At 38.0% G+C, this 15,756-nt stretch overlaps 2 protein-coding genes across 2 annotated transcripts in view; both read right to left on the minus strand.

Moving 5' to 3' along the window:
* Positions 1 to 1,032: 1,032 nt before the first annotated feature.
* Positions 1,033 to 15,756, minus strand: part of LOC131859374 (probable UDP-3-O-acylglucosamine N-acyltransferase 2, mitochondrial) — a 51,036-nt gene continuing 36,312 nt past the window's right edge. Inside the window, exons 6-7 of the mRNA XM_059213023.1 lie at positions 2,003 to 2,074; positions 1,033 to 1,879 (exon numbers count right to left, since the gene is read on the minus strand). Coding sequence (XP_059069006.1) covers positions 1,811 to 1,879; positions 2,003 to 2,074 — 141 coding nt within the window. The 3' untranslated portion in view covers positions 1,033 to 1,810. The remainder of the gene's footprint in view (positions 1,880 to 2,002; positions 2,075 to 15,756) is intronic.
* LOC131071748 (uncharacterized) lies at positions 11,915 to 15,033 on the minus strand. The gene is made up of 6 exons (XM_059213022.1): positions 14,324 to 15,033; positions 13,979 to 14,211; positions 13,733 to 13,885; positions 13,196 to 13,596; positions 12,671 to 13,070; positions 11,915 to 12,558 (listed from the first exon to the last, which is right to left on the minus strand). Exons 1-6 carry the CDS (start codon positions 14,932 to 14,934, stop codon positions 12,044 to 12,046), a joined length of 2,313 nt encoding a protein of 770 aa, XP_059069005.1. The 5' UTR covers positions 14,935 to 15,033; the 3' UTR covers positions 11,915 to 12,043.

The raw sequence follows: 15,756 nt of genomic DNA on the forward strand, positions 1-15,756 counted from the left end.
TCCTTCCCTTGATAAAGAACTAGTGCTCTAGGTGTATTGCAATGGATTTGTTGTTGATAACACATTGGGTGTACATTGGAGGTTGGGTCTATCTTGAATAGACTTCTCGTGGTATATCTTGTGTTGTGTGCTCTTTTTGTGTTGTTATTGTGCAAATTTAAACCTATTTGCATTGTTTTTACTCATCAAAATAATGTAGGATTTCACTAGCTTTTTCATTTTGTAGTAGAACTTATCTTTGAGTTTTTGGTACAAGTCATGTTGCAAGCTTAGCCTTTTGAGCAATGAGGTAGGAAACAAAACCATGTAAACACATGACCATTCAATCTTAATTGGAAATAAATGTGAATAATTGAAGCTTATGAAATTAAACAAATCATATAGCAGTGAGTCTTTTAAAGATAAAGCAATAGATCACCTTTACCATCATACTTTGTAGCACAAGGTGCCACCAATCCAGTTGTTGAAAGATAAATAAAATGTCATATACCACCAATCCACTTGTTGAAAGATAAATAAAATGTCATATACCAAAGAATTGTGGAATATTTCTCTAGTATCATCTTGTGTTCAATTTTTTGTGCACAGGTATAAACAAACTATTCTAGATGATCAATCCTACTAATGAGGTAGTTCACATAAGGTAAAATATCGTGTAAAAACATGTCATATCTTCACGTGTCATGTGTCATGTGGGTGTAATGAAGGATGCAAAAGATGTATCATCAATTAGTGGTACTCTACCAACATATACCAAGTAAAAATTGTAAAAGATCCTCTTGTTCTTAATCTACAATCACTCAAAGATACATCATAAGAAAATATAAAAGGATTTTCAGGTGGATTCCCATCAAGATAATCTGATTTATCAAAAACATTCACTTTGCTAAAGAGAAGACCCTTGCGCTTGAAAAAGAACAGAATGCATTAAAGTAGATAATGTATTTCTTTGAATAAAGATTATTCATCTTTCAAGAAATAAAGATAACAAAAACAATACATATACCCCATCATTTAAAATTGCCAAAACTATAATGCTGAAAAATGGTAAATTACTTTGAAATTTTAGGTGGCAATGCTATTTTCAATTTACAATTATATTACCCTATGCATGTAAGCAGAACTTTAGCTTGCAGTTTTTATAGATAGCTATGGATAATGAAACCTGCATAAGACAGCTGTTCTTAAAAAATATTCATGCAAATCAATCCCCCAGTCTCTTCGTCGAGAATAATAATGCTCCTTGTAATTGGCAATCCAAGTAGAATCCTTTCTTCAATTCAAAATTCATACTGCATACTCTGCAATGAATGGTGCCCTTTATTGCCCAACATGGAACTAGAAACTTTGCTGGGCATAAATAGATTGTCTTTGCATAAAGAGATTACAGGACATTCTGTAAACTTGGAAATAAAATAACTCATATCCAGAACAGCACCTTGATCACAAATTATTGTGTTTTGACAATCTACGGAAGGCAATTACTGACTTACGCCATTTATTAGCAGGGACCTACAATACACTGGTAAGGACATGTAATTTAATTGCATGGTGTATACTTCTACATATGGGATAAGTAAAGAAATTCAAGTCGAGAATAATTATGCTCCTTGTAATTGGCAATCCAAGTAGAATCCTTTCTTCAATTCAAAATTCCTACTGCATACTCAGCAATGAATGGTGCCCTTTATTGCCCAACATGGAACTAGAAACTTTGCTGGGCATAAATAGATTGTCTTTGCATAAAGAGATTACAGGACATTCTGTAAACTTGGAAATAAAATAACTCATCTCCAGAACAGCACCTTGATCACAAATTATTGTGTTTTGACAATCTGCGGAAGGCAATTACTGACTTACGCCATTTATTAGCAGGGACCTACAATACATTGGTAAGGACATGTAATTTAATTGCATGGTGTATACTTCTACATACGGGATAAGTAAAGAAATTCAAGTCTAGAATATCTTTTACAGAAAATGTAGGGAAATATGCACATACAGCTGGAAATCCAGCATAGTCACCAGGATCAGCAATGTTCGTTATCACAATACTGGATACTGCTAGTCTGACCTGCAACAGAATCAAGGGTCCACATAATAGCTTTTATCATTATCAAAAGACTATTTTGATGAGTATTACCTAGAGTTGCTAATGCCCAACAGTTCAGTCTCTGATTTAGCCTTTTTTGTTATATGTATGTGTGATGTGTAATTTGTGTGTGCGTTTGTGCCTGTGTATATATACCCACTCAGCTAACATTTTTAATGGTTTAGGCTTCAAATTTATTATCCTTGAGACTAAGAAAAATCCTTTGTTAGTAACACCATTGACATTCCTGAGAAATTTATTGAAGCTGCAATCATTACAACCACAAGAAAACTAGTATCAATTACAACAGTATTGTATGGTGTATACCAAAGTAGCAAAAATCACAAAAATATCATATGTACTCATGATTAATTGCAGATCTCCACAGTTTGCAGTTTTTCCCCTTACAAAAATCATGTTTTTTGCCAAAAAAATAATGGCCAGCAATTTTTTACCCATTGTTCACACTTATCACAAAAAAAAATGTCTGAAATATATCCAATCACGGGTAATGTACTTTTGACTAATTTTCAACCATTTTTTTGTTATGCTATGGTTGTACACCTTATAACATTTGTTTCAAGGGACTTCATTTATTTTATGTTCGGAGGCATATTACAGGCAGCTAAGGCATTTCACTCTTTCAATTTCTTCTTCCTGCATTGGATTTTATCTGCATTTTTCCATGACTTCATAGAAGGCAACACATTCAAATTTCACTGCCACTTCGACAGCAACAACTGCCAACTGACTTACTGCAGCTTAGGCCTAAATATTCATCAAGAGGAAAGAGGTTTGATCACGAGACATTTCAAGTTAATTTTTCCTGCTTTTAGTTTTTATCTTCTGTATTGGAAATATCTTGAGTGGAAAGAGCATAGCATCATATTTTCTTGTATTGAATGATTCAATTATTGCTTCTGTATTGATTTTTTATCTTCTTTTTATTGAATAAAAGCTTTATTATTTGTAAAGGGAAATTAATATAAGAACAGCAGAGCATGCTGCAAAAAATGGAAGATTTGTGACAATCATTGTTGATCATTTACTTTCATATACAAAGCAAGTTGGGCCAATATTATGCAATAAATTCAGGAGATAGACGGAAACAGAGATGACATTTGAGAAGTTGTTACACTGACCAAATTATATGCTGTAACAAACTCCTTTTTTTTAAATTGTTTTTTAATGTCATATTTTTTTAATCTTCACACATATTGTGTCTTTATTTGATAGGGCCTATTGGCTGATCCAAAATGCATGAACAATACAAAAACCTAGGGCTTTGATGGTTGTCTCAATAATTGCATACTGCTAGATTTGTTAAACTATCATCAATAACAACAGTACTCTAAAAAACTTAAATGGATTGATGATTTGCAAACATAGAACAAATCTACAGAGATTAAAATGCTTTGCTGGATGGAAGCAATAGAATTTATAACTGCTGCTGGTAAAGATTCATATTTGGATTGTTATTTGGCAATGTAAGATCAGCCTAGGGCTAAAGTATGACACGAATTATAAGAACTGAATGAAGGCAAAATAAGCGATTCTATTACTGCAAAGGCAAGACAAATTTGCAAATCATAGAAAACATGTATTCCGAGAGAGAAAAAAAAAGATAGATCCCTGAAAAGGGTTCAAAATTGCCTTTATAGTTTAGGCATAACTCAGATTCAACTACAATTAGAAACCCTAACCCGTCAGGGTTAGGTTACAAAATATCAGAAAAGAGGATCAAATCGACTGAATGATCTGATGGCGTGCATTACAGTCTGAAAATATCCTTCCCATCTGGGAAAAACAAAATATCCTCACAAAAAAGGGGAAATCTTTGCACATGATGTATCTGAGACCAACTTGTAGGGCACAATAGTCTTCAATTTGCATTGACTGGGCATGGGTGGCATCTGGAAGGCACCTGCAGAGTCATTTCTGGAGTAATTATGATCGTCCACAGTCGACTAATAGTGGTTGCATTGAAATCTGATCAGATTTGGGCTGTCAACGGCACAGAACTAATTGTCGACCATTAAAGTCGACAACCACCCCGGACAACCATTTGAATTTTCACCAAGCCTGTGAGTTTGAATCTCGACCGCTCGATCCTCTCTATCGTGCGCAGATGGACGCCTCAGATTGCACCACGAAGCCCTCCAAAGGGCTCAACAAAATTTTAGAACATCACCGTCTGATCGGACCCATTAGTGAAAATGGACGGTGTAGAGCAATGGCGGGGAGCACCAATCTCACTATGTATTTGTTACCCGACGAAGTCCCATTGAACTCCCTTGGCTTCGCGGGGTGGCAGGGAGGGCATTTCCATTTCTCCCACTATCCCGCAGCAGCTCTTTTCTCTTCATCATATCTTCACGGGGTAGCGGGGAAGAAAGAATTTCACTTCCCTTGCTATCCCACAAGCCTGCTTGTCTTTATCTCCAGCTTGTGCGGGGTGAAAGAAAGGAGAAACTTTCTTACATCCCTGCTATCCCACACGGCCATTATCTTGCTTGATTTTCCATGCAGGGCAGATTTTATCCCTGGTTGCACCCATCATCCCGCTATCCCGTAGCCAACTGTGGAAGCCGTGAAAACCATGCGGGGCAGCGAGATAGCAAAAGATATGTCCCCCGCTCCGAGGGACAACGAGAACCTGTGTTATGCCGCTAACCGGTGACATAAAAAGGGGGACCTATCTTGCCATGGACTTAGGACCCTCTAACCAATAATCCTTAAGCGATTTGACCGATTGGCCCGGTCAACATAAAAAGAGAAATTCAAAGCCCCGAATAGAATGAAAGGTATAAAACCTTAGGGTTTAGGGTTTTGGGCTCATTTATAAGGTCTTTTCAGTCTTTTAGCTAGTGAAGATTGATCTTAGATCAGATTTCAACAGGGCTAAGGTTGAGATAAATTTAGTCAACATTTTTGGCAACTCAAAGGGGTGACAAGCCCGCTTGGCAAATAAGACAAGAGACCTTCTAAATTTCATTGGGCATAGAGTCTAACAAGGGGAAAAGATGGAAAAAAAGATAAATTTTTTGCCCCTGCAACCTATAAGATGTCAAAAATTTCTACTATTCTGGAAGAATAGCCTATGCACATGCACTTATTAGGAAAACTGGGAAAATATTTACAACAAGCTTGAAAACGCCTCAAATACAAGCCTTGAGGTGGATGTCATTCACTGCAATAGGGAGGGCTTCACCATTCAGCCTAGCCAAATTGAAAGAATTTGCTTCCTTGCAGCCTGTAATAACATAAGGACCACTCCAAATTGCATTAAACTTTGAATGTCTTCCTGGTTTTGCTCTATCAACATCCCACTTTAGGACAAGGTCGCCAACCTTGAAGGTCCTAAAAGTGGCCTTTTTTGTCAAAACATTTCTTCACTTGTCCTTGGTGGACACTTAGGATCTGCATAGCCCTTTCTCTAACTTCCTCCAACTCTGTGAGCTCTGCATACCTAATTGATATGGCATCATTCCCTAGGAGCTCCAGCTGGTGTGCTAATTCAAGAGAAGGTAACTCAAGAGATAAGGGAAGCATAATATACCAACATGAAGGGTGAGTTACCTAAGGCTCTCTTTGGAGTAATTTTATCAGCCCATAGGGTTGTTCACAACTTTAGGTGCCAAGACCTTTGATTATCATCAAGAGTCCGCTTGATGATCCTGATGAGATTCTTGTTGGAGGACTCGGCTAGACCATTGCCTTGACGATAATAATTTGATGATGTTTTCAAGACCACGTCATATTGGACTACCCATAAGATTGTGGAAGGGGCTCCAAATCTAGTTGCAATCCCCTCGAGGAATTGAACTACTGAATTCTCAGTTGCATCCTTTAGAGCAATTGCCTCTGTCCACCTGGTAAAATAGTCTGTGGCGGCCAAAATCCACTTGTGGCCTGAACTTGACAATGGACTGATTGGGCCAATAAAATCAAGACCCCATTGTGCAAAAGGCTGATCAATTGAAATGGGATGAAGAGAAAGAGCAGCTAACCTTTGCTTGCTTGAAAAGAGTGCACACTCTTTGCATTATCTAACCCACCTGTGGGCATCATTGAATAAAGATGGTCAATAATAGCCCGCTCTCATGTTCTTTATGGCTGTAGGCCTAGCTGAGAAATGGCTGTCTGAGAGCCCATTATGGAACTCATCTAACAGCTTGCTGGTCTGATCACCTTTTATGCACCTTAGCAAGACACCATTTATGTCTCTTTTACCAGAAAAACGAGCTACATCTGGGCACAGGCATCTAGTGGTGAAGTTATTTGAACAAATCCTAGTGTCCTGGGCACCATCCATACTGCCTACCATTCCTATTATCACTTGGAAGAAGATCAAAAAAGGCTTCAAGCCTTCAACTACTGGGGAATATCTACAGCAGTCATTAAAGAACAAATTTACTTCTGGATTCGGATCTGCAGAGGTGTAAGGAAGATCACAGCAGCTACCAGAGCAATTCATCTATCGAGATCAGACAGAGAGCTTTCATTTTGATAAATGAGTGTCATACTTTAGCCCTAGGCTGATCTTACATTGCCAAATAACAAGGAGCATAATTATTACTGCAAAGGCAAGACAAATTTGCAAATCATAGAAAACATGTATTCCGAGATAGAAAAAAAAAGAGAGATCCCTGAAAAGGGTTCAAAATTGCCTTTATAGTTTAGGCATAACTCAAATTGAACTACAATTAGAAACCCTAACCCGTTAGGGTTAGGTTACAAAATATCAGAAAAGAGGATCAGATCGACTGAATGATCTGATGGCGTGCATTACAATCTAAAAATATCCTTCCCATCTAGGAAAAACAAAATATCCTTGGTGGACAATGGACTAATTGGGCCAATAAAATCAAGACCCCATTGTGCAAAAGGCTGATCAATTGAAATGGGATGAAGAGAAAGAGCAGCTAACCTTTGCTTGCTTGAAAAGAGTGCACACTATTTGCATTATCTAACCCCTACTTTTTGCTTTCTAGGATTAGTCCTCTTAGCTTAGTTGTTAGTTGTGTTAAGAGTCTTTGCTATTAATCTCTGCATTGAAGGGATAAAGTTTCTTAAGTAGCCAAAAGGTTCATCAAGTCAGGAGAAAAGGATTGAATGGAGTCTTCCCTTAGGTCATGTACCTTGCTCCAAATTTGGAGCGAATTTCTCCAAGTTCATGTACCTTGCTCCCTAATTGGAACGAAATTTGCCTTGGACCTTGTACTTTGCTCCATATTTGGAGCAAATTTGCTAAGACCTATCCCTTGCTCAAGAATCCAAGCAAATTTCCTCAATAGGTCCTCTTAAGGGTCAAATTGGTGATGCTTTGATGTGAAAAGATTTGAAAACTTAAGGCTAAAATCAATAAGGTAGAAGAGAGGTGAACAAATTGAACTAAGGGCAACATCAAGGTTATGTACCTCACCCCAAAGTCTAAGCGAAATGTTGCTCAAGGCCATGTACCTTGCTCCCAATTTGGAGCGAAATTCTTCCTAAGGCCTTCTTTGAAGATTAATTTGGCATGGGAGTGACCGAAATACTTGAGGTTTGACTAAATGAAATAGAGACAAGTGAATAAGTGAATAAAGAGTCTATTTGAAACCATGTACCTTGCTCCAACTTTGGAGCAAATTTTCATTAAAACAATGTACCTTACCCTCCAAATTGAGCGAATTCACCTTGAGGCTCGGTCCTTTACTTCAACATTGGAGCGAATTTCTCAAGGTTCATGTACCTTACTTCAACTTTGGAGCGAAATATTCATTTGCATTGTACCTTGGCCATCAAATGGAGCGAAATTCTCATGTACCTTACTCAAAGTTTGGAGCGAAATTCATTAAGAATCATGTACCTTGCTCCAACTTTGAAGCGAAATACCCTAAGGCAGCGTACCTTGCTAAGGATTGAGAGCGATCTTTTTCACAAAGACATGTACCTTGCTAGGCATTGAGAGCGAACTTTTTCACAGAGTCATGTACCTTACTCATCTAGTAGAGCAAAATTTTTCATAAAGGCATGTACCTTGTCCAAGCCTTAGAGCGAATTTTACCAAGGCATGTACCTTGTCCAATCTTGAGAGCAAATTTTTTGAAATCATGTACCTTGCTCTCTATCTTGAGCGAAATCCTCAAGATCAAAACATTTTGGTGCCAAAAATCAATTTAAAATTCAAATTCCAAAAGGAGGGGTTGAAATGTTCAAGTCGGCTGCCCTAAAGGAATAAATTCAACTACATTTGCTCAAAGATCAAGTCGGCTTCACCCTAAAAGGACACATCTCATTAAGACACCTATATAGGAGGACTCAAAGCATTCATTCAATCACCAATTCATGGCAAGTTCTTCCTTCAACATCGAATTTCATCAGCAAGGCAAGGATACCAATCAACATCATTAGCAAATCTGATCAGCAAGACAGTGAATTCAGTTATCAAAAGGAGCAATCTCCCCTATAGAAACACATATCAGACCTGCAACATATAGAATAAGAGATCAAATCAAAATGGGAGTGTGTAAAGGTTATATATCATGTGAGATTGATGTCCATTTGTTTGTTTTGCAGGAGGTAAGGAAAGAAATCAAAAAAGGCCAAGTTGGAGAAAGATTGTAACAAAGATCTCAAGGAGAAAATTTCAACACCAAGGACAAGATACAAGGAGGACCTCTTCAAGAAGCTTCATCAGCAAACACAAGAACATCAAGGAAGAGAAGATCTCAAAGTGTTTAAAGACTCTCACCACATCATGAAAGCATGAGGATATCACAGACTATAAAGGAAGATTATTCAACTACCTCAAGGTCATGGTACTTAAAGGAAAGATAACGAACATGATGAAGAAATGTTTTACAATCTTGAATTCCCTTCGGGAATCCAAGAATCGAAGTCAATATAATGAAAAGCTACATTCAACCAGTCGCATCATTCATCAAGTATGTCAAAAGCGAAGGAGGATCAATCAAGGTCATCGCCAAGCATATATCAAACATGATCAAAGAAACAAATAGTTTCAGAAGAGTTAATCAATTTTTTCTTCTCATCATCATCATTACACTGAGCAAACTAGATAATGTTGAGTATCAACAGATATCTCTCAACATCTCTTCATGATGATGAATCAAATCAAGTCTTAAAAGTGCAAGATTGGGGTGGCATCCCAGTCACTACTCTACCAGTCAATGAAGTCCACATCAACGCGTCTAAGTTCAATGAATCAACCTCATATATGAAGGCACAAACTCCGATGTACTTACCCTCAATATCTATTGGTTAACATTCTCTAAATGTAATTTTCTTATTGGCTAAGAAGAGTTTGTTATAACAAACCCTAATTAGGGTTTCATTGTAAAATCTTGGCCATTGATGGAGAATCAATCCTGGCCGTTCATTGTAAATGAGCTCTCTATATAAAGCTCAAACTCTTCATTTGTAAAAATTAATAGTGAATAGCTAATAGCGAATACTTAGTAGCAAGAGGAGAATAGAATAGAAGATAGAATAGAAGTTAGAATAGATTAGGAGGAGGAATTGTTGTTATGACTTGTAAATGAGATACTCTTTTCATTTTATCGTGAAATTTGTTATTTCAACAAGCCTCATGGTTCTACTTCTCATTTTATTTTCATGTTGATTAGATTGAATGGAAGGATTTGTCGAATGTACTTGTGTGGAATCTGCTTAGTCCATACCACGAGCCTCTTACTAATTGTAAGTGTGCCTTGCGTGGTCAACTGGAGTGATATCAACTTAAATTCAAATTGTTATGCATCCATTGTTTATGCGTTAACTTGAATGGTGAGCAATGTTCGATGGTAATGATTTGAACATCTTTGAAATGTCCTTAGAAGATTGCACTGAGCTTGTGTCAAATTGTTCAAGTTGATGGTTAGACCTCGCCCAGTAGGATTCCAGCTAATCATTCAACTATCCTCTTACATTCTAGGTCTTAGAATAAACTCTCAACCCTTTCCTTTTGCCCTTTTTTCAATTCAAGCTAGTTTAGGATAAAAAGCATCACCATATTGAAACATCAGATGGTCTAAGTTCCAGCAAATCAAGCATTCAGGCATTCAAATGTAAGTCCCCTTGTGATTCCAACATAATCACATCAACCAACGGAGCTTATCCACACATAGTAACCCTACATTCATGAACCTTGGAGTCTTCTCAAGTGATCCTTAAGCTAATCTTCAGCATTTGAGAGATTTTGTTCAAGAGAGGATAAGATACTTTCGGTATTTTATTATGTGTTTGCATGTGTGTAAAAAACACGTCAACACTATCTATCATACAATTATGAACAAGATTATTTCCTATGATCAAGGAAAGATAGAAGGGAGGAGGCTTACTGATTTTTCATGAATTCTCTCTCTCTAAAAGTTGTACTAAACTTGTAGGAGTCGAAGAGCTGCAACCTTTTGATGTCACTTTTGCAACATTTATGTCCTTCAAGGTCTTGGAATAAGTCTCTCTGAGATGGGATAGAAAGAGCATCCCACATAGAAACATTAAGCCTAGCCTTTTTCATCTGCTCCACTATATTAAAAGGAATGGCAGCATTAGCAGAGACCTTTGTAGCAACAAGGTCTAGCTTTGATATTGTATGAGCATTAGGTGGTTCCCCTTTTTTTGACATTTTGTGTCAAGTCCTGATCTTTAGTTGGAGCAGCCACCTTATCAAATGACTTTGGCATTGAAGATTGTATGACAGCCTGTGAAACTTGGGCTGCTGTGGTAGAAGTAGCATTAAGGTTTATGGCCCTTTTCTTGGACCTTGTATTACTAGTCACATTGTCACTACTTGTCTGATTCATTCCACAAAAATCAATCTCCTGCCAATTCATGAAAGAAGAATCTCCTTGCATATGATTTGGATGATCCCCAAATTGTTGTTGCCCTGAAGATGTTGGTTCATTTTGTGCCACTAAGGCTTGAGAAAACTCATCATTCTAACATGAGGTCTGATTATGTGGTTGATTGCATTGATCGCACCATTCTTGCTCTTGAGCAAGATTGATCTGCGTTGGTACCAGTGCTCTTGAGGTACCTGCAGTCGTGGGATTTAAACTATTCAGCGACCTAGCATTACTCCATTGATTTTGCCCTTGAAAGCTAGATCTCTGCTGATAGTTTTGATTTGATGGTTGGTAGGGCTTGTTGGCCTGCGGCAGTTGTCTTTTGACCGAAACTAAGTCATTTCCAAATCCATGTATCTATCCCTGTAAAGGGCTAATGAATTTCGGCATTGAGGCCTCTAGAGAGGCCTTGAGCTCTTGAATCTCTGAAGCTAATGGAGAAGGTGCAGGCATGAGTAAATGACTTCTTGATGCCGTTGGTATTGGTGCCAAAGTAGGCTGTTGTGCAAAAGCTTCTGGGAACAAGGGGATTGGAGGTCTAGGAGACAACTTCCCAACCTGTATTAAGCAATTTTCTGCCCTTATGGCAATGTCACAAACCCCTGGAAGATTATCTCCTCCCATTGATTGAATCATTGCAGCAATATCATTATTTAAAGCCCAAAGAAAATACAAGAATGCATGATTTGAAGAGGGCTTTACCAATGTTGGGATCATAGTTCCTAGACTCGGACTCGGCTCTGACTCGGCAAGGCTGACTCGACTCGTGACTCGGCTCGGACTCGGCAATGACTCGGCAACGACTCGGCAAAATAAGAAAACCCTTGAAATTTAGAGATTTTTAACTATTTAAAACTTGTTTCATACACCCATTATTGAATTAAGCTTAAAGACACTATAACATCATCAAATAGAAGCTAATTTGATCACATACATAAACATACATCCATCACATGCGTAGAAATGTAAATTGTAGCTGAAGGAATTAGAAAACATAGATATATAGAGTTATAAATGTTGTCCAATGTATAATATAAAATCCATGACTACAAATGTTCCCAAACATATATCTAACTGTAAAGTGTAAAAAAAAACAAGTCTATGGCTCAGGCTCTGGCTCAGCCGAGTCTATCTGCCTCCTACAAAGGCGTCTAAGGTAGGTCCTGGATGACTGAGTAGCCATAGTCTCTGCCTGTGATGTGCCAGTCTGAGTAGCCATAGGTGTTGTGCCTGATCGTGCTCTATCCTCCTCCTCTGCCATAGCCACAGCCTCAACCTCTCTGTCTGCCTGGTCAACCCACTCAAGGTCCTCATCAGTGAAGACTGGATCGGTGGACTCAGTGAGCCAATCGGACTCAGGGTCGACTTCCTCTAGAGTGATCGGAGAGGAGTCATCGTCCAAAATCTGTCTGGTCCTGAGACGGAGGTTGTAATGAACAAAGACTAGATCATTCAACCTCTCCACAGACAATCTATTTCGCCTCTTCGAGTGGATGTGCTCGAACATGCTCCAGTTGCGCTCACATCCAGAAGCGCTGCACGGCTGGCTCAATATGCGGATGGCAATTTTTTGAAGGTTTGGGGTTGAAGGCCCAAACATTTGCCACCATCTATCTGAGATAAGGAAAAGAAAAAAACATTAGTCTCATTTCCAACTTTAAAGGTAGATTATAAAATGAAAAATTAAAATGCATGTCATAAACTTTAGAATTTTTCAATTTTCTACCTGGCTGCAATTTTGTCCGACCCTCTTTACACAATTGGCTGGCAAAGATTGCCCCTGATGCATTATTAAATGCATCCATCTCAAGAAGTGTAGCTGTGGTATCAGTGACCATCCGTTGTACTACTGAATATAGCCCGCTAAGAACCTCCTCATCCGCTTTGAAATCAGCACGGAAACGAAATGATGGATTGAGGTAATAAGCTGCTGCATGGATGGGCCTATGAAGTTGGTTATGCCATCTTCTATCAATTATGTCCCAAATGGGCCTATACTTATCCTCAACTCCAACATATATGGATCTAATGGCCTCCTTGGCCCTATCCATGCCCTCATATATGTAGCCCATAGCGGGCTTCTCCCCATCAACAACTCGTAGGAGAACTACTAGGGGCTCAGTGACCTGCAAATAATGTTAAACAAAAATAGTTAACTCACAAGTGTGCATGAAAATAAGAAAAATTGCAAAGTTGCACAATACAAACAAAACAAAAATATGCATGTAATATTATAAATTTATAAAATTACCTGCACGATCTCTGCACAAGGGATCCAAAAACCTAGCTCATCAAAAATGCAATCTACTACATCCATCCCTGCAGTGGTCGTAGCATAGGATGAGGAAGTCCACTCCTCACCAACAAACATGCGCCTCAAAGATGCCTTTGATTTTAACAAGGATTTCAATGTGAGGAAATTTGAGGCAAATCTCGTTATACCAGGACGAGCCAACTCCCTTTCCCCCGTGTATTGCCTCATAATGCTAAGGACCAATGCATGATTGTAAATAAATTTGCATATATTCTTGGCCCTTTCAACGCATTCTTTCACCCATCCAAGCTTACCTATATCCTCCAGCATGAGGTCAAGGCAATGGGTTGCACATGGAGACCAAAAGATTTTTGGGTGCCTCTCCATCAAAAGTTTTCCTGCAACAATTTTAAATTAGTTAAAGAATTAGATGTGATACGTATCAAGAAATTTTACCATTAATATTTAAAAGTTAAAAACTTAAAAGTTTAAAAGTTAAAACTTAAAACTTAAAAGAAAACTTTTAAAGTTTACCTGCAGCAACATAACTTGCTGCATTATCCGTCACCACTTGCACCACATTTTCTTCCCCCACCTCATCTATAACTTCCTCAATGGCCTCACATAAGTATGCCGCATTTTTGACATGTGAGGAAGCATCGATGGACTTCAAAAACATGGTGGATCCTGAAAATAAAACAAATTAATTATCAATAAATTAGAATGTAAATTATTCAATTTCAATCACAATGCATATAGAGAAGTAAAATGATCAATCACCTCCGCTAGAAACAAGAAAATTTAGGAGTGTTCTATTCCTCCTATCAGTCCAACCATCTGTCATGATGGTGCAACCCTTCTGGCTCCAAGATTGGCGGTGGTCTTCTAGGTCAACTTTCATATCTTCCACCATTTCCAACAAGAGAGGGCCACTCAACTCAGTATCACTGGGGGCTTTAAACCCCGGCCCACAAATGGTTACTGCATCAATCATGCCTTGCCAATAAGAAGACCTGTCACAAATTGAAATAGATTAAATAGGAAAAGTTCAATTTCAATTTCAACTTTCAAATTCAAACCATAAAATTTTAAATTTTAATTTAAAACAATCAAATAAAAAAGTACCTGGCTGCAATAAATGGAATGTTGCAGAAGTACCAAAACTTGCAAATTGCTTTTCTTCCTGCATCATGGACCTCCTTGTTCCAAGACATGCTCTCAAGCGAGGGCTGTGCGCCAGGAGTAGTGCGTGGTACAAAAAAATTGTCTATTTTAGATTTTCGCACTCTAGGACCAAAAGTGTGACTAGGAGTAGGAATAGAAGTACTGGCACTAGCAGAAGCACTAGGACGAAAGGGAGGCATAGAAGAACCCTCTCCAACACAACCTACGGATGCGGAGCCAGATGCGAAGCCAGATGCGGATGTGGGTGGAGGGGAACCAATATGACATAACTCCTCTCTTTGTCTTTTTTTTGTTTGCTTATGTATTTCAAAGTTTTCTAATAAGACGTAACAAAAACGGATTGCTTCAGGAGTTGCCTTGTCACAAGGCTCAGTGTCATGACCACGTATGCCAGCAATATGATATTTTAATCTATTTATCCCCCCATGGTTAATTTCCTTACAAAACATACACTTGGTTTGATTTCTTTGTCTACCAGGAAATTCTTCAGTGTATTTCCATGCCTCATCTTTTTGACCATGTTTCCTAGGTGGAGGATTAGGATGAGCCATTAGGAAAAAAAATTGTTTTCAAAACGTGAGAGCCGCTGCAATAAGACAATTTTACAAATCACCATTTAAGCATTGTGTTTGACAAAGTTTTAAATTTAAAATTTTAAACTAATTAAAAAAAATCAGCAAAGACTAATTTGTGCATTGTGTTTTTTCTTGAAAATTTTCAAATTTCAAAGAAAGAAATTAACAATTCAGAAAAATCAGCAAACCCTAGGTTTTTTTTAGAAAAAATTATAAATACATGTATACAATTTTTTCAAAAAAAAAAGTCTAGGGTTTGCTATGCTATTGTTCTATTTATGTCATTGTGATTGAATCATTGAAGTATGCAAGCAGCAATATAGATTTGGAAAGCTGAAGTTTTAAAAAAAATAACAAAAAAATGAAAAAATCCATAAATATAGAAAAAAAACCAACATAATCAACAAAAAATAACACTTACCTCTTTCAAATTTGTTGACAAGTGTTTGAAATGAGCTCCTTGATGCTCTCAATGCAACTATAGTGCTGCCCCAATGTGATTTGTGCTAGCTTTTCCCTTCTTCCTGTCTGCTGGTTGCACAACTATGGTTTTCTTTTTTCCTCTCTTCCTCTCTTTTTTCCTCTCTTCCACTCATAAAACTAAATGGGAATCCCTTTTAGGGTTATAACAAAGGCAAATGGCACAAAAAATAATAAAATTGTGTTGTGTTTTTTTTAAATTTGCGTCCACTTTTTGCAAGCAGCGCCGGCCGGGTCACGAACCTCGGACTCGGCGAGTCAGAGGGTGACTCGCTGACTCGGCGAGTTAGGCGAGTCACACCCTGTGACTCGGCCGAG

Source organism: Cryptomeria japonica, chromosome 10 (genome assembly GCF_030272615.1).
Source record: "Cryptomeria japonica chromosome 10, Sugi_1.0, whole genome shotgun sequence".
Classification (NCBI taxonomy): Eukaryota; Viridiplantae; Streptophyta; class Pinopsida; order Cupressales; family Cupressaceae; genus Cryptomeria; species Cryptomeria japonica.

Bases quoted from the DNA above. Each gene is read 5' to 3' on its own strand.
- LOC131071748 (XM_059213022.1), bottom strand. From the start codon at position 14,934: ATGGCTCATCCTAATCCTCCACCTAGGAAACATGGTCAAAAAGATGAG. The intron at 13,886-13,978 runs GTGATTGATCAT...TTTTATTTTCAG, and splicing joins TTTTCTTGTTTCTAGCGGAG to GATCCACCATGTTTTTGAAG. The intron at 13,071-13,195 runs GTAATTTTATAA...CATTATTTGCAG, and splicing joins CTTGTGCAGAGATCGTGCAG to GTCACTGAGCCCCTAGTAGT.